Source organism: Plectrocnemia conspersa, unplaced genomic scaffold (assembly GCF_051122295.1).
Source record: "Plectrocnemia conspersa isolate PC_06_02 unplaced genomic scaffold, ASM5112229v1 ptg000007l, whole genome shotgun sequence".
NCBI lineage: Eukaryota > Metazoa > Arthropoda > Insecta > Trichoptera > Polycentropodidae > Plectrocnemia > Plectrocnemia conspersa.
Window position 1 is genome coordinate 11,210,888 of NW_028277171.1, and position 19,611 is coordinate 11,230,498.

General features: G+C 26.8%; 1 protein-coding gene across 1 annotated transcript in view; it reads right to left on the reverse strand.

Moving 5' to 3' along the window:
• Positions 1-1,674: 1,674 nt before the first annotated feature.
• The window catches only part of beat-IIa (beaten path IIa), a 36,432-nt gene continuing 18,495 nt past the window's right edge, over positions 1,675-19,611 (reverse strand). Inside the window, exons 2-6 of the mRNA XM_088188636.1 lie at positions 12,878-13,086; positions 7,587-7,722; positions 6,053-6,186; positions 2,753-2,954; positions 1,675-2,679 (exon numbers count right to left, since the gene is read on the reverse strand). Coding sequence (XP_088044762.1) covers positions 2,579-2,679; positions 2,753-2,954; positions 6,053-6,186; positions 7,587-7,722; positions 12,878-13,086 — 782 coding nt within the window. The 3' untranslated portion in view covers positions 1,675-2,578. The remainder of the gene's footprint in view (positions 2,680-2,752; positions 2,955-6,052; positions 6,187-7,586; positions 7,723-12,877; positions 13,087-19,611) is intronic.

The following is a 19,611-nucleotide window of genomic DNA, read 5'->3' on the forward strand; positions in this document are numbered from 1 at the left end:
CGTAGACAGTATTAATTTTTTACCTTATATAAATTACTTTTTTTTTAATGAACTTTAGTGTTTTACGAAATCAGAAATTTTATTCAAATTAAAATCATTTTATTAAAAGAAACATATAATATTCATAGTCGGTTATCGTATTTAGACCATTTCAGAATAATATTATTACGTCAGACCTAAATAATATATATAATATGTGACCACTCAGAATAGGCCTAGACAAAACAGAAAATCATTGTTATGTAGCTTGCAGAATGCAAAATAGTGACAATATAACTATGACTAGCTTTCGCTCCTTCTTGTCTTCTACATAAGCCACAGCATCATACATTCACTATGATAATACAATGAAATTGTATGTTTAAAAACTTATCTTAAAAATTAAAACATGAAAAAAATTTGCATTGGGATATTTATCGAAAAACATATACACTTTTTATTTGATAAACATTTTTTTATTACCTGCAATACTATTTTATTTAGAACGTTATACATATTGTGCTATTCTGATGACACAATTGACTTACTTAATTATCGATAAATAAAATAAAGCCAACGCTAATCTTTTTTAATATTAGTTTTAGGTTATGTGATAAAATCTATTGTTTAATCTTTTAAAATCATGTGAGTTCGCCGAGGCGCGAGCTACGAGGCATGGTATCTAGGGGCGCAGACCTTCAGCGACGCGCCATCTAGATAGGTGTTTGGCGAGGCACGCTCTGGTTTCGTCGTCCCTATATCTCAAACTTATTTGGGCTTAATAGGCACCTGTAAAAACCGATTGCAGCTTTCAAAAGATCTTAAAACTCATTTTATGTTATGCAAAAGATATTAACTTTAAAATAAATACAAAATTCTAAAAACATTTTCTCACAACAAATTTTGTCCACATCTGTTTGCCTTCTATGGCTCCTTAATCGCACACTAAATTCTCCAGAGCCAGCATCGTCCACTGATATTCCTCTATTGCCTATTAGTGGGCGATATTACTCACCTTGAGAACCTATGCCATAGAAAGAAGTAGCGCGGATTCTTAGCATACCTTCAAAAGGAGCCTATTTGCAGATGCAACTCTGAAATTGCCGATGGACGTCCCTTTCTGGAGGATGCCTGACAGAACAAAGGTGAAGCTTCGAGATTAAGCCATCTGTGGGTTGTGTTTATTGGAATGGGGGCTAACCTACCATAGGAAAAAAACTCGGAGGCGGCAGCATCTATGCTATCCAATAAAGCAAAGACAAAAATGGCGTAGCCCTTCTCAAAAGGGCACGGTACTTCTATTGTCTGAAATGTGACTCAAATCTGTTGATATTTCTGGTATCTGGCGGAAAAGAGAAGTTTCTTGGGAGCAAGAAACAGACCAAATTTCTTACGAAAATCATGCTATATATCTTTCTTAGAAAGCAATTTCAATCTAGTTCCAATAAAGGTATAGAATCTTTCGTGTTGAGAAAACGCGTATACCTAGAAAAACATTACCACAAGCTTTAATAAAAGATTTTGCATAAGTTTTAGGTGACGTCTTTTATTATTTATTTTCTGTGTTCTATTTTATATTTTATTTTTCAAAATGTATACTTTTATTGTTTAATTTAATTTTTATATTCACATAACTATATATTTATTTATGCAATTAAATAGTATAATATGATGTATTAAATTGAAACACAAAAGTTGGCTTACATACATGGGTAACTTTATTGCGGTTTATTTCTTTACAATTTCAGGTAACATTATTTTTTGTACAAAAATATTCTAGTAACTTATCGATTAAAATAATAAATTCTATATCAACATTAAAATATGAATAAACGCACACGCGCATGAGAATATTACAATACAATATTTTTATAGTAATATGAAAAAAAATACATCTCAGCTTATTTATAGATTAAAATGGCGAATGCTTTCTTGTCCTTAAATAATTCGATCAGTACATTGAGTTTGTTTTACGTATTTATTATGAATTTAATATAATAATAAAATATTTTTGATCAATAAAAATAACTAGAAACATAATTTTGACATGATCATGTTATAATAAAATGAATGATTGCTTTAATTAATTATTAAATAATTAACCAAAAAATCATCCAAAATTAAATCACAACCGACCTTTGAAATTTCGTTCATAAATTCATCATCTTTCACTTTTTTAATATTCAGCTAAACTAATAATCTATTCGAACATGCTTATTGTTATTAATGCGGAATAAATACATATGTGTATATATTTATGTTTTTCATCATATTGACATTTAAAATATTGAGTTTTACTTATGTAAAAGTAATAATACGTCGTTCGGACAGTTATCCATTTTAATTACATATATTTATACTTCAGTTATTTATAACATCCTTCGATTCGATTTTATATAAAAATATTTTACAATTCAAATCAAAACAACACAATTGTATTAAACTAAAAACTTTAAAAATATTATATACATACGTTTCGACAGTAAACTGTAACATAGTTTAACATACATATTTCATTTATATTTTCTTATGTATCACTTTTTATTTACTTACGTCTAAATCACATAGAATATATATGTATATTATATATAGATTTATTTTATGTTACATATTCAATGTTGCATAAACGGAGTATAAATCCGACTATTATAATTATGGTATTTATATTCACAGAATTGATGCTACTGTTGTTCGATGTCACTGTAAGGAAATAAATCAATATTTATACACAAAATAGAATTAAATCCATTTAAAATTGTGATTAATAACTAACCTCTTCCGATCCTAGGAGGTCCGTCACTCTCCCTCAATGGAAGCTCAGCAATTTGATTGTAAAGATCTAAAACCCTGGCTAAGCACCTCAAAATTGGCGGACCATCAGCAAAATGCTCGTTCAATAGTAATAATGATATCGATAGTTCCGCCTTGTATAGGCCATCTTCGACCGGCTGATGCCTTAAAAGTCCTGGACTTATCTATAAAAAAATTTAATTGAATTTTAATATTTTTTATAGTCAATTAAATATTTATTCCAGTCTTAACGACTTTTCGGAATTTCTTTAATAATGCTTAAATTGTTTTCGTGAAAATTTAGAAAAGTGCTAAGGCAACTTTATGTAATCGTGTACAAATATGCGTTTTATATTTATATCTATACAAGATTTTTATATTTTAATTATAAATGTGAGAAATAATCGATTCATAAGAGGAGTTACAGTAGGAGTAAACCACTTTTCAATCAATTTATTTTTATTTTGTACACATATATTCTTGTCAAGCCTGATTTTTCATAATACTACAATAATTTATAAGAATGCTTTATTTTTTAATTAACTAAATTAAGCTCATTTCAAATTCTATAAAAAAAGAATATAAAATATATTTAACTATTATCTTTATTGTTAAGATACCTAAAATATTATTAAAATAGACGATTGATAAAGCCAAGCGAACAACGAATTTATAATGACAAGGACGCTGTTTTGTGATACCGGAAAATGTGGGGATGGAAGAATCAACCGGATGTCTTTAAATGGCGTAGCTGTTATATCTGGTAATCTAGAAGAACAAAGTAGGCATTTTTCTTTCCGAGAAAAGTAATAATAATGTCTTTGGATTCAACCTACTATTTTTTAACTGTAAACTGAAAAAATATTTTTTAATAAAGGTTTTATTAATAATATGTATGCTTTATTCGTACATTTCGTTTTCGTCGCTTTTTATTCTCGTTCTCATTGCTGTTAACAATTTCACGAAGACATTTCTTATTATATGTAAAAATTATGGGTAACCATTTTTCTTGGATTTTGCTTTAGGTGTTAAAAATATCCCTGTAGTATAAGTGCAACAGATGCTTAAGATAATCAATTGCACGTGCATGTGTTACTATTTGACATTTCAGCCTACTTGCTTTTTTTTAATAGTTGAAAAAGTGATAAATTCAATACCGGGTTCTTAATATAAATATCTCGATATTCCAAACACTTGTGGTATTTTTAAATTTTATTTTTAGCTACCTGAAATACTTAAATATTTTTTTTTAAATGTGTATTTTTTTGCCCAAGTCCATTTTTTTTGTAAACAGCGAGATTTAGAAATTTTAAATAAGGGTCTATTAAATCTAAATATTACAAATACAGATCAAAATGTGTATATTTTTATGGTGTCTTTGTAAAATATATTTGTTAAATGTAATCAAGTTATAAAAAATGCGCAAAATATATTTGAGTCTATATATTAAAAATCAGTACAAAGACGTTGCAAGTAAATATTGAAATATTGAGGTCTCTAAACAAAAAAGTTTGCAAGAATTTTTAATGTTTTATACCTGATCTTTGACTTACTTTTTGCTAAGGATTTAAATTTTATTATAAATAAATAACACATATTTTTTAATGTATTCTAAAATGGGAAACTAATGATTATGGTGATTTAATATAAGGAAATATATTAAAAGACAGATATTTTAATTTATTTTTACTTGATACATTATCGTTATTCTTTTTATTTTATAAATATATTTTATGATATTCTCTGTAAATTAAAGTAACTCATTATTAGGGAATTGATTATACCTTATATTTATGACCCATCAGGATATTTATCTGTGAGATTATGAAAATCTAAGAAAACCTAATGCAAATAAGGGTTTAATTCTTAATAACTTGACTCATCATATTAAGGTTTTCATCATGGGACTCAAAAATTACTTGAAAATTTTAAATCCATTAGTTTGGTATCCAGATATTATTTTAAAAGTGCCTAGTGATTCAAGATCTTAAGCAAATTTAAATTTATTTTATTTCAGGATAATAAAATCATTTTAAAATGCAAACAACAGATAAACAATTGTTTTAATACATATATGATATTCTTTATGAGCTGAAGTAGCTCAATATTGGACAATTTTTGATACCTATTATGTATGACCTAGATTTATTTAATCCTCACGAGAAATTTTTATCTTTTTTTTAATCCAAGAAAACTTAATCTATGTTGACATATAATTATATAATAATCACTAACTCATATCTTAGAGTTACGATAAAAATGTATAAAACACACAGGCTTATATAAGATTTGAAACCAGATCTTTCGGGTATGAGACGTTGACTATATCCCTGATCTATCGTACTTGTTGAACTATAAAGTTTTCAACTGAGCTTTATTGTATTAAATAATAAAAATCATAAAAAATTTAATTACTTGAAAAATAATTTTTAAAGAATACTATTTTACGAAATGTGGGAAGAACAAGTTTATTATCGAACTTACTCGTAGTTTCATCTTAAAACTTTAATAGTCGGTACTTCAAACCTAACACGGATCTTTTATCCAGTACAATATTTTTAATATCAGAATATTTTTTGAACCTTTTATGTTGGTATGATTAGATAGCTCTAGTGTGGTTTAGTTTTGAGGATACATGTAAGCAGACAAAGTAGGTAAATATTTTAATAAGGATTATATTTAGAAATCAATAAGGCATACAATAACAAATAATAAAAGGATTTGTATTTTAATTTAGCGAATCTTTGTTTTTATTAGTATATGACATTTCCAAAAAAAAATTGTCCGAAATCAATATTTATACCATTTTTTTTTTAATTTTGTATTAAATGTATGACTGAATATGTACTTGTCGTTTATAATATTTCGAGATATTGGTGTCACTAGTATTTTAACGTTACCTTACAAAATTAATAAATAGAATGTTTTAAAAACTGCTGTAAAAACCTTTTAAACTAGATGTTGAGCACCGATTATTTACATACACAAGTTGTAAGATTGCACTAACAAGTCAAGTCCTTTAAATTACTGACAACCAGCGGTAAAAGACAAATTGCCAAATTGTGTACACGTGCGGCTATTCCCATGACTATTCTTATATTTGCAAATAACAGTTTTTGGGAAAATACAACAGACAGAAACACTTATTTTATGTATGTGCTCTCTGTGATCTGACTTACAAAAACAACCTTGAAACTGAATTATTTTGAATACATATAAACATATTATGTATGTGTTTTACTCCCACCCGCATTTCATTACTTAACAATCTAGTAATACTTACTTGCATATTATTAATGTAAAATGTTAAATTGACTAATGGTCGAGATGGTGGCGCCGTACAATTTGCCTTCAATATCTCTGCGGCATCATATTGTGACTTTTCAGTCACAATAACAGGCTGGCCTTCAGGCAGAGCTGCAACAAGCAAATGTCAATATTACAATTAAAAATCGGTTGCCAAAATCAAGCCAACAGGTTACATGTAATAAGTTATGTATGCATCGTACTAAATATAAGCACATACGCCTACACTCTCCCTTAAACGAATTACGAGGGTGTAGCCCATCCCTAAAGTATGCCGAAAGTCATTTTCGCCAGGAATGCCCGTTGGGCTAGCAACATGGCGGCCAAATGTGTCAAACTAGACCGGCTTGTTAGTGGATAATTTGGTTAGGGGCCGCAATGTCTTAAGGTCTGCGTAGCAGGAAACGCTATTTGCTCAGATGGCTTCGCTGGCTGAGGCTTTAGGCAACTTCCTGTTTACCTGTCGTTATTTTCCTCAAGCGCTGCAGAGTAAAAATTACCTAAGGAGCAGAGTGGAGCGGTTCAAATTACAAGTTAGGCCCGGAAGTTTCTAAAATATGGGATCATATTATTCACAACAAAATAAAGATGCTCCACGAATATGGTCATACATAAAGGAATAATCATCCATGTATATTTTTAATAATTTGTTTCAGATACCAATAAACTTTTATAATGTAATCACTGTCATTAATTTGATTCGAATATTACTTAAGTAATATTTTTTTAATAAGTCGTATACTTTATGGAAACTGTGATATCAAATATAAACGGTCTATCCATAATATGATATATTAAAGTAAAAGGACAAACCAGGTATTATAAATATAGCCCCGAACTGCCTTGTGAACCATTTTTTTTAATTTAAAAAAAATTGTAATATTTCTCCCCTTTAAACTAGTTTATTTTAAATAGCTAATGCTATTAAAAATAAAAAAATATGCAAAAAAACACTTTCTGTCTTAAAAAATATAAGATATAGACCGATGAAAGGTAAAAAATCCACAATTTTGGTTGAGATAATATTATGGCCAGGTGCTGTAAATACCCTGATTCCCTTTATTTAGTCAGATTTAACACCAATATAATTTTAAACTGTAAGAGATACCATGGAGATTTTTTGTTGGTATTGTTGAATAAAATCCACGTAAAATAATAATAATAAACTCATATGCTAGGCTACTTTATAAATTTTCAATTATTATTGTACCTTGTGTTTGTATTGATTTGTTCCATCCTATTATTTTTACTAACTAATTAATTATTGAACAATAATTGCTGACTCACTTTTACATTTATATATACTTTACGTATACTCACAAATACATTCATACATTATATTATATTGTAACTATGAGAGTGATAAAGAGTTATGCATTGAAAACATTTATAGTATAACTGCGCATATTTTATAAATACAATAATTGTCATATATTATTCAGAATGTATTTTTTTAAAACTAAGCATGTTTATCTGGCAAAATTTAGATAAGAATCAATAAATTCACTCACCCACTACTTCCATGTGCGCTGAACCTACAGCAGTTGAAAATTTCGGTGCATCAGCTGAAACCTCGCAACTGAAGTTGCCCGATAAGGCGAAGCCAACTCTTTGCAGCATCACTTGAGTCGAATTGGATTCGGATAACTAAAGCGAAAGAGAAAAAAGAAACGTCGTTGAAATATAAAACAGCGGTTCGAATACACACGAGGGAAATGGCAACATTTATTATAATCTACGTTTGTGTATGTGGTATGTGTGCTATATGTATGTATATGTATGAATTCGTGTTTTCTACATCGGCATAATTTATTTGCTATGATAATTTCTTATCTAAAAAAATAATAGCGTAACCTTTAAATTTGCAGATCTCGGCATAAAATAATATAGCGAATAACTAACACAAACTTTATAAATTATAAATATTAAAAAAAAATATTTCACATATATTTTTAGTGTGCGTCGTTTTTCAATGGTTGTATATATCATATGTATCTATGTATATATGTGTATTTCAATATATAATATAATATGCATGCAAGTTTGTATACACACACATTCCATATGTATATGAAATGTGTGTGTAAATGTGATGTAATATAAATACTACATAGGTTATCATATTAATAAATAAATTACTACACACTCATTTATGTTATATGATGTTTACTATTTTCTTGTATTATTTTATTTTATCTTTATATACAACATACGTAAGTATTTTATTAAAGACTACAGCAAATATTACAGGCGTACATATTCATTTTATCGCTAAATATCTTAATCATAACTAAGGATATTTGGAAAAAATGAAAATGTTATGCCTTTAATTTGTTGATAATAACAATCAAGAGCATTTTAATGTATTTGTATTTATTTTAGCCTGAAATCTAGTTTAAATTGGGTACTAAATAAGTAACCTGTGTATTAAAAATGTTCGGATATTGAAAATCCTTACTTCTAATGCAGTCATAATATTTTTAATGTTTTTCCTTTATTTTAAAATGCATTTCCTATTTGTTGTATTTTCGTATGTTTTGATAGATTTTCGTTAGGGTTTCAATTAAATATAAAAAAATAAATTTCATAACCTTTGTTTAAATAAAATATTTTATTGCACTGTTTAAGTGTTACATTTACTGCTAAGCTGTATTATCAGATGCAGTTATTAAATAATCTGTGATTTTAAAAAGTAACGTAGATAAACATAAAAACTAGTTTAACTTACATTTATATTTCACAATAGATTTATTATTTTTATTACCCAACATTTTTTTGGTTATTACCTATATATTCAATTTTGGCATTTCGAGCTAAATACATATGAGTTTTAATAATTTCTTTTAAATAAAATTTAAGGCTAATGATTGTTAGACAAATATATTATTTAACCTAGCCCTCGACCAAAATTCGCGCTCATATAATACAAATTACATTTATTAAACCGCAGCGTACCATAAAACCGGAAAAGCAAAATTTCCCTCAGCATTTTCTAGCTCCTACATTATTAAGTCCCCAGTTCGGATCCGCGCTCCGACACACAGACCTTCGAAAGGGTCCCCAAAGTGACACAGTGGAGGGTCCATCGAGGCGACTCTCGCGATTTAATTCATAACGTTATCTCGTTACTTTGCTCAGACACCGTACAGGCCGCAAAACGAGCGTAAAGGTCTATTTTATTGCGCGCGTTTCGCACGCAGTCTCTTTGCGACAGATTTTCCCGCGAGGGGAACGATTTTCCGTCGTTCGGGGGAAAATGCGAAAATTATTCCCGGCCAAAAGTGTTCTTGTTTCGCCCGTGTAAACGATACGTAATGCGATGATGTGGCCGTATATCAAACGCGCGAGCACGTATTTTATGTACGTGTTAAAATACACTCCTGTGCCCCGAGGCGTGTAGGCGAAATTGTTTTATGCATCAATAAAACTGAATGTTTTATTACCTTTTTTATAAAACGCCTTGGAGTATGTGTGTGTGCGTTTGGGATATAATGAAAAAGCTCCGCTCCGCGGCGGCGAAGCGGTTAAGCCGTGGGATTTTTTATTCAGGTGCGCCGAGGGAGCAAAGAGCTATCGGGATATTTTTTATCTGACGGAATTTTGAGATTATGGAAATGTGCTTATAAACTGTTATTGTGGCTTGTGTTTACTGAGCTATATACAGAGTGATGCGATATTTATAAAGAACTGAAGAGTTTACTTTTATAAATACACGTGATCAAAGGTAATCATTTTCATATGTTGCGTAAAAAACTATTGTATTTGTCTTATCTGTAAACATTTGTCAATTTCTTAATTTTTTTTAAATTCTATCATATTAAAGATTTTATTATGGTATACAAAAATTAGGCTCTTAGTTTATGTAATAAATATTTATTTACATAAAACTTACCTCGAGATTCAAGATATGTATATAGACAAATTTAAATTTAATTGTACACCTAATTTGTTTTTATTTCAAAAAAATGTTCTTAAAAAAAAAACTGTAGAACCAAGTTTCAATAAATTAAAACTAAATTTTAAAACAGACATAACAACCGCTACAGATAGAGAAAAAGTATAGAAAACATTCTGATGCAAAATTATAAAATTCAATATGAGATTGGTCATTATAATGGAATCTCTTTTCTATTATTATCAATTTATTATTATTAATTACGAATTACAAAATCCATATCTAATTAACAATTGTAATGGTCAATTTAAAAATATTAAAAATCTAATAATAAAAACCTTAATTGATTCCAGCAATTACATATATCGATGTATCAACTAAAACTTCCCATCTGATTTTAAAATAATAAAGTAAATTTTAATTTATTGATTCTTTTTCTATATAATTTTAATGATTGATTTGCACTTAATATAGTAAACAAATAGCTAAAAAGAATTATTTAAAAAGCTCTTACTTTAACGTAAATTGTATTTAAAGCAGAGTTAGTCATTTATATTATTTATTAGTATTATAAAGGCTGTATTATTTAAATTACTATAATTGGTAAAATAATAAATATTATAGCAAAAATATCATTACTGATTTTTAATACTAATGAATACATTTCTAGATACCGTTAAAAATATCAATCAAAGAACTGTCGCTATGATTCTTTACATCAAGCCAAAAATATTTTTAATACAGTGATTTATGAATTATTTATGAAAGCCCTAAGTGAACAAATTTACCGACTGTTAAAAAGATACATTATATAATTCTTTGTCAAACTGTAGTTAGGTCAAAAAAAAAAAAAAAATATTTTTAAATATAAACAAAGCACAAAGTCTAATTTACACTAAAATAAAATCAAAATTTAAATGAAAAGATATTAAAGTAAAAATTAAATTAAAAACTATTTTTATTTGGTCAGTATTATTGCTTAATTTTGCACAGTAACTTAATCAAACAATCAGTAGTTTTAATAAATGATCAGTACCCTAGTGGTCAATATTAGACTGGTCTATCAGAAATGTTACTACTATAATATAATAAAAGGTCAGTTTTTATATTAAGTAATTAGTAATTAAAATAAAAGACTATAAAATGATTATAAACCAGTAGCTTGTACCAAATGTTACTGTAGATATTTTTTAGTATTCTTAATTTTGTGAAAAAAGTTTATATGTAAAAAAGACAAATAAAAGGAATATATATAATAAAATATAAAAAAACTCAATTAAATAACCGTTATGTAGAAAGAATATATTAAAATAATGATTAATATTTTCGAAAAATTAGTGATAAAAAAATCTTAAAATATGTTTTAAATGACTCCTCAAAAATCTTGGTTACAATAAAACAATTTATATCATTCGATTGAAAAATAAGATGTGAATATTAAAATGTATATTGATTACTACTCTCAAAAACATACATAAAATTAAATGTACATAACATCTAGTCATTGTATAATAAATAATAATAACAAAAAAATATTAAACAATAGTTAACAAAAATTAAATAAGGTAGATAAAAACTTATTAAAAATAATAAACATGTTTTTAGTTTTCTTTGTAAAAAATAAAATGAAATTTTAAAATACAATTCATACAAAACTAACTTATTGAACATAGTGTATACTCATAGAAAGAATATCTTATCTATATTTCAACAGTTCAAACAATCCATTGCATGTACATATATACATATGTACATACACATAACAACACTTGAAAATTCAATTTTCTACCACACGTTTCTATAAATACATTAATATATAATATACATATATATGGAGTAAGAATTATTTATTAAAAATTTGTATTGTTGAAAATTCTTAAAACCAATTTTCGCCCTGAAAAAAATTAGTTATGACAATCAAAAAGCTTTACGCTATCGATATTATTAAATTTCATGATAGTTTTTAATTAATTAGCTTCTCTTTAATGTTATTAAAATCCATTTATAATGAATCTTTAATATATGTATATATATAAATCTATCTGATAAAGAGTATATTGGTATATTATTCATAAGTTCTGAATAAAATAGGAAATGTTGAAAGCTTTAGTATTTAAATAGAACGCGTATTTGCATTTTAATATTCTTATTAAATAAAGTAATATTGCATAAACTTGTAAAGATATTGCAATATTTATTATTTTAATATTTGCTATCGTTTGATAAGAAATAAATTATATGATATATAATATTTATGGACCCTGAAAGTGGCGTACCGAGGTGTTTTTAAAATGTATTATGTTGGTTTTTTTTTTTGTATCTGGAAAAAGAAGCCGAAAGTTAATTTCCGTTCAATTCTATTATTTACCACCCAACCATTATATGGGCAGATTGAAGATAGATATAAACACTCTTTGACATTTTCCATTATTCGCTTTTGCGCTTTCGTGATTTTGAAGATTAATAACGAATTTGACAAAACGAGGTCAAACTGTGATTTATTATACAATTTAACTATTTAATTATTCAATCATTTGATTGTGTAAAATTTAACAAGATTTTTTTAATGATTCAGAATTTTTGCTAATCTAATTAATCTTTTGTAAATAAAATTAGAAATATTAAATACGATAATTGAAACCATGTTCAATATATTAAATATGTTTTGTATAACACAAAAACATTAAAATAATAAAACTAATAATTATCAAAGAATAATAAATAACCTAAATATTACAAAAGACGTAATAAAAATATATAGTTATAAAAGCACATACAAGTTATTTAACAAAAATCTATTAAGTAACTATAATACTTGACTTTGCTCAATACAATAATAGTCCTATAAGTTTACTTAATTAATCCTTAGACAAATTTTTATCAGTAATGTTCATTTTTAGTACTCACGTCAACATTGATTCCCGTGAAGGGAAATATCCTGGCGTTTGGTCTGTCACCAGGGGAGTATCTGTAGAACTCGTGCCTTCCTCTGTACCATTTTACACAGTACAGAGGAGCTGTTTGCAGCTCATACAGACACTGGAGAGCAGCTCGCCCTCCGCGCTGAACAGCCGGTGGTAAAATTCGCAGCTCTGCTACCCGCAAACAGGACATATCTGTAAGAAAATAAAAAAAAAACATAATTTAGACTAAAATATTTAGCATCGCTAGTCGAAAGACTACTCTCACCACTAGCAACTTAACGAGCTCACCAAACACGAATATGTTTTCCGCGTTAGCAACGAAGAGTTGCTGCGATTAATATGAAGTGGTGCATATATTTAATAAATATGGGAATATATAAATTTGGGCATTAATTATCTCAAAAATCATATAAAAAAAGTATTTATTAATAATAGCATTATGAATATTTATTATATACCCGGTTATTAAAATTTTTATTATTGATAGAATATATGTTAAAGGTAAAAAATGTATTAAAGAACATATTTTGTATAGAAATTCATTTTTTAATATAGCAACTAAATAACTTTATTTAAAAAATGTTTTAATTAGAGTATGTCTTTGAGTAGCAAAGTTTAATTTCGCTACAGACTAAAATTGCATCAAACACTTTTACTTAATTAAAAGAAGTAATTATCTACGGCGTAAAACTTTGACTATGCTATTATTTAAATAATAATTATTATAAATACATAATTATAAAGTTTGTCTTTTAATTCTAGCTGTTGAACTATTTTTTTTTATATTAAGTGACATTTTGCCATTTTTTTCTAGAATCAAACTGGCAATGATTTTTTTTATTATTCCGTTGTCTCTCCAGATCTCTAGAATTCACGAAATATTCTACTAGAGATTATGGTTATTTTGTAATATTTATACAGTAACCTATAAGATAAACACTAAATGACGCGAAAAATCATTATAAATGGTATCCAATAAAAATATGTTTAATTATTTGTTTTCTGTAATATGTATGTGAATAATATATGTATAATATTAAAAACATTAAGATACACTCAATAACTTGAATTCAAATACCAAAGTTCTGAAGACATAAATAAATACATCAGTCGTTAAACGTTAAAATGTCATTTTGCATTAAAAAGTGATTTAATTACAACATCCTATTTAAATCTCAGCTAAATGCTTACGTAAATTTTCTAGGAATTTACTTATAAACAAATATTTTATAGAGAACAATGGGTAGTTTTTTTACATAGTTAACTCTACTTAGGTAATAATTATAGATAGCCACTTTTGCTAAGATACGGCTTTGTCATACCAACAATATTACATAGAATCGCATTGTGTTATTTAGCAATTATTTCCGCGAAACATATTTAGAATTCACTAGTATAATACATCAAGTTTAGTTATTACCTAAATGGCTAGATTAATATTTCCCATTTATCTAATATTCATTTTACTATTCGTAGCGTATATGGTTTAAACGAGTGTTACACATTAATATTTTAGTGCAGGGCGGTTTGAGCTCGGACATTTATGTGAAAATTGGCCCATTTCACGCGGTAACCTTTTCAAATGCATGCATTTAAAATTTAATTGTGATGAATTATTAAAAAATGTTAATTTTTAAATTTTTCATTTCCTTTAATTTTCCTTAACGTATATATATTATGTTTAATTGCCGTAACTCAAAGGTTTAGAATATTTTGTTAAAAAAGACGTAAAATTTTTAATAAAAGCGCACTTTTTTTTAATATTATTTAAAAGTAAAATGTTTAAGTTAGCAACATATTAACATTCGCCTGTGCAAGGCTATTGTGTATATTTTACTAGTTAATGTTTTAACAGCAATAAATTATGGTATTTTCAACTTAATACAATATTCATTTTATTGCAAATCTATTCCAATAAGAAACAAATATGTTGAGTAAAATTATTAACAATTTTCTTTTCACATAAATCACTTAATGCTTAATAGTTTGACAAAGCATATTTTAAAATTAATTTTTTTGCAGTATATGCCGTATAATATTTGATATAGAAAAATGTGTCTCATAAAAGATTGATTCACAATTTATATGAATATAAGACCCTGAACATCTGATTTATTAATTACGCTCAAACCTGAGAGGTAAAAGCTATGCTATTTTCCTAAATAATTAACACTCGCTTTTTCATAAAATCTCAGTTTAAATTTCACAGGGAAGTTTACTCGGAGCGTATATCTGAACTTTTTATATAAATGATAAAATGTATATAAATATTTCGAGAGGATAACATATAAAATTAATATTAATAAAATATACAATACTGCTTTTACTACTTTTGTAATATGTTATAATATTCAATACTACTTTTTCACTGCTTAAATGAAATAAACACATATCGAAACTTTACTCTTAAGGGCTCTCTCTATATTTAACAATACACCTATTATTTATAATATTTTTTATATATTTATAATAATATTTTTCGAGACAAATGAGCTATTGGGTGCTCTTTGCAATATATTATATTAATAATTCAATTGTTTGTTCGCAAGATCTCTCTTTCATTGTTGTGTAAAATACTGTGTATATCCTTATTTTCGATGCGTGTTTTAGTTTGTTCTAAATTATAACAAATTGGGCAAGTTGCTCAAACCTCTACAAAACTATAAAGTCAATGGATTTGTAACGAATGCTAGAAAAATCTATATTAAAAGTTACAATGAATATATAAAACATAATTTAATCGACCTAGTTTTAATTTGAAGTATATGTATTACTATTTTTTTATGATTAACATAAGTGTGAATTCCTGCAACAAATTTATTTAATTAACTTAAGATAACTTCACTGCTGATAATGATATGTATGGACTATTAATTACCTTATTTCTTAGTACATAAAAGCATGTATTTATAATAAATTTATGAAAAGGTAATTTTAATCAAATATTAGCAAAGATTGAATTGTTACGTATACATTTTATTATTTCATTTACCGATTTCAATTATCTTTGGAAATGTTTGAGGTTATTATGAAATAAATATATAACTGAACGAATCAGCAACTTAAAATAAGCTTGCAATTTTGATGTTATTGCGTACAGAATACTACGATATGCTATTAGAATTTATTATTATAATTTTCTCCGACAACATTATTTACATTAATTTTTCTTTAAATATGTAATATAGTATAAGCTCCTAAAATACATATATTACATAAATTTATAATAAAAACAAATCATTTTCTTTTAATTTAGCAATTGCTAAAATAAACCTGTAACAAATAATTAAATTTAAATGGAAACAAATACTGCGCAGCTTACATTTACGTTTTGAGAAATTGGAGAGAGGAATCCTTATAAATACGTATCGAAAAACTTAATTTACGGGTAGGTACATTTCTATTTTTAATTTATTAATTCTATATGGCTTGAATAATATGTTACTAATTTTATAAAGTAAACTTTTCCTTTTGATGTCATTTAATTATATTACAAAATACACAATAACATTTTCATATTGTTTTGAGATACAATTTCGTTTGTATGTTGACTCAATGTTGAAATTTCCTGTATGTCATATAATATATGCGTTGATCCATTATCATATTTCATACGGTTCTGGATGACGCTAATGAGCATTCATAAATGTAACTATAACGGAATGTCCATTAGTACAACGAAGCTACATTAAGTGAATGCATTCGAACATTTATTTCATATGTTTATAGAATAACATGTCACGTTATACAATGCAACTTTTTTTAATCGTTTAAAATATAACTGATAACAATACAGCCAGTTTTGGTTATGCAATAAATATATATTTATTCTATGCTGATTTTTTTATGAATTTCTGGCGCAGTTCCAAAATCGTCTACTGTATACTTTGTCATTTCTATTTTAAAAACGATTATTTATGTATGGGACGCCAGCTTACAAAATTGTTTCAGCTGACAACAAACTATCAATTTTGCTAATTTGGCGATGGTTTCCATAGAAAAAATGGTGAAATTGAATGTGCTTACTATAGGATGATGCACTAGAAATTTTATATTTAAAATATATGTATATATATTTTTTTTTATATAATAATAAATATTTTAAACCATTTATATTTTTAAATTATGTATTATTAATTCGGAAGAATAATAAATGTAGTTCAATACCTCACAATGTAAGGCATTTAATTAATATCTTTAGGTGAAGCTTAGATGACTATCTTCTATGTAAAATTACTTTGAAATTTCAGCTATTCGCATTCTTTTATTATTAAAAATCGAAGCTAACTTGTTATTGAAATTCATTCGCAAAAGTTTAGCAAAAAAATGTTTTATAATCATGAGTCTGTATGTTAATTTAATTTAAAATACACTTTCACATTCGATTATCTTGAGCCTGAATAAGTTAAAGTTTAAATCTTTGACAATCGGACAATCGGGTACCGAGCGGAAACTTTCGCTCGGTACCCGATTGTCCTTGTACTACTAGCTTCCATACTGCGTGGATGCGGTGGTTAGCCTACAAATAATACCAAAAAGTAAAACCATTTTAAGTGCATTTTTTAGTCCTTCTAGCCCCAGTAAGACGGCTTTTTTGTGGTAAGGTCACATGCGTAAGAAAAAAGTTAAACAATACTACTGTAATAATTAATATACAAAAAAATACCCAACCATGTCCGAGAAAAGATAGCATAACTTATTTTTATTTTTAATGGAAAATGGTGAATAGACGAACTGAAGACAGCACTTACGTCTCATTCTTCAAGCTACATTTAAAATCAAGTAATCGAGGTAATTTTGAAAAAGGCATTATACAAATAGTAAGAAATTTCAAGGACAAAGTATAGAGTCTATTTTGCTTTCCTATTACAATAATAACTGAATGTTTATTTTTTTATGCATACTTATCTTGTTTTATGAAGAAATTCAATCTCCGAATTTTAAACAGCAGACCTTATAACCCAAATATAACACTACAATCAAAATAACTATGGTTATCGTGTATAAACATATTCGCATAAATAAATCTCATTGATTACCCCAAAGCATTTCGGTGCATATACCACTTGGGACACCTATGGGCATCCACAAAGATCGGAGCTTTTATAACTACGCCAATTCACAGCATCACTCACCAGAGGGGTAGCGCACCTTAGCTACTGCGCCCTAATAATTTAATTTTGTATATACATAATCATAACCGATGAACCGTAATCAAAAAATTAATGCTTAATATGTATTTAAATTTATACTCAAATTTAAACTCAAAAATAAAAATCTCATATAATTATTAATATGAAAACTATGAAGTCAAAAACATACTATAGTATTGCATTTATATAATAAAATAAAATATTATACTCACAGAACAAGTAATATGGTTTATGTTTATACTATTCTTTAAAATGTTATTTTTAAGTATTCATAGTTATAATAGTCCACTAAATATAAATTATTAAATATACGTGTAACATTTTAAGTCGCCACCAAAAATAGCTGAACACGAAATACGAGGACAGTCCATCTTTTGTGATCTATTCTGATAATTCATGGAATTCTAAACATTTCACATCGGAGCGACATTCCATTCCTAGATTATGATCATACGCTTTAACAATTTACTTACAAGGATAAAATATTTGCTGAACATAAAATCGCCCATATTTTACAAGTTCGCGTCAAGGTGTTTACAAAAGTTAAATATAGGTATTGTTCAAAAGTTTTTTAAAAGCGAAACTTTTTAAAAAGGCTTAACTTAGTAAATGAAAACACAAAAGTTTTCATATACCTGCTGTATATATTTATCTTTAAACTTTATAGGTTTGATAAAATATAAGTACATATTAAAATATTTTATTCTATTCTGCAATGTGTTTATTAAATATTAAATTTCAAATAAATTTACAAAGACATTTAATAATTAGCAATAAATAAAATTTTACTAACTATATTTATCACTTTTAAGAGAAGAATATGTTCCTAACTACGTAATATATAACGACCTTAACATAGAATTCATAAAATACGAATTGACAAACAAATACACTACATAGAGAGACAGACTAAAACTCCACCCAAAGAAAATAGCAACCAAACTACTTGATTGTATGTGACGAAACCAGATGACTTAAACGATTTATGTAGACCATCTGACATACCTGACAAACGTGATAATATACTAAGTTTACAAATAATATTATTAGTATAAACAAATAAATTAGTAGTATTTAAAATAAATTAGATCTTGTTATAATAAATATTGAGAGGCATCCAATGGGATGTTTTGTTTACATGCCAATATCATAATATAAAAAATTACTTATTGTTAAAAAAGAGAAGAATATGTACATCTGAAAAGTGTGGAAGTACTATTTGATCTCGCTATTAACTTCTTTATGATTATATTCTAAGAAAAATAAAGTAGACAAATAGTAATAATAAAATAGTATTACCCAATAGTTTTAAATAATAAAGTCACATTGCTATAAAAACAAACTTATATATATTATATATGTCTGGTTTCGAATCAACATTTTAACTAAGTTAACTTTTTTTAATTAAACGCAACAGCTACATTATTGTTTCTACCGTATGTACTAACATCATACATTTCATACAAGCGCTTAATAAAAAAATCCCATCGTTCGTTTAATTAAATTCGTTTTCGTCGCATAACATGAATCAGATTACGCTTCGTTTAAACGATCTGGATTATTT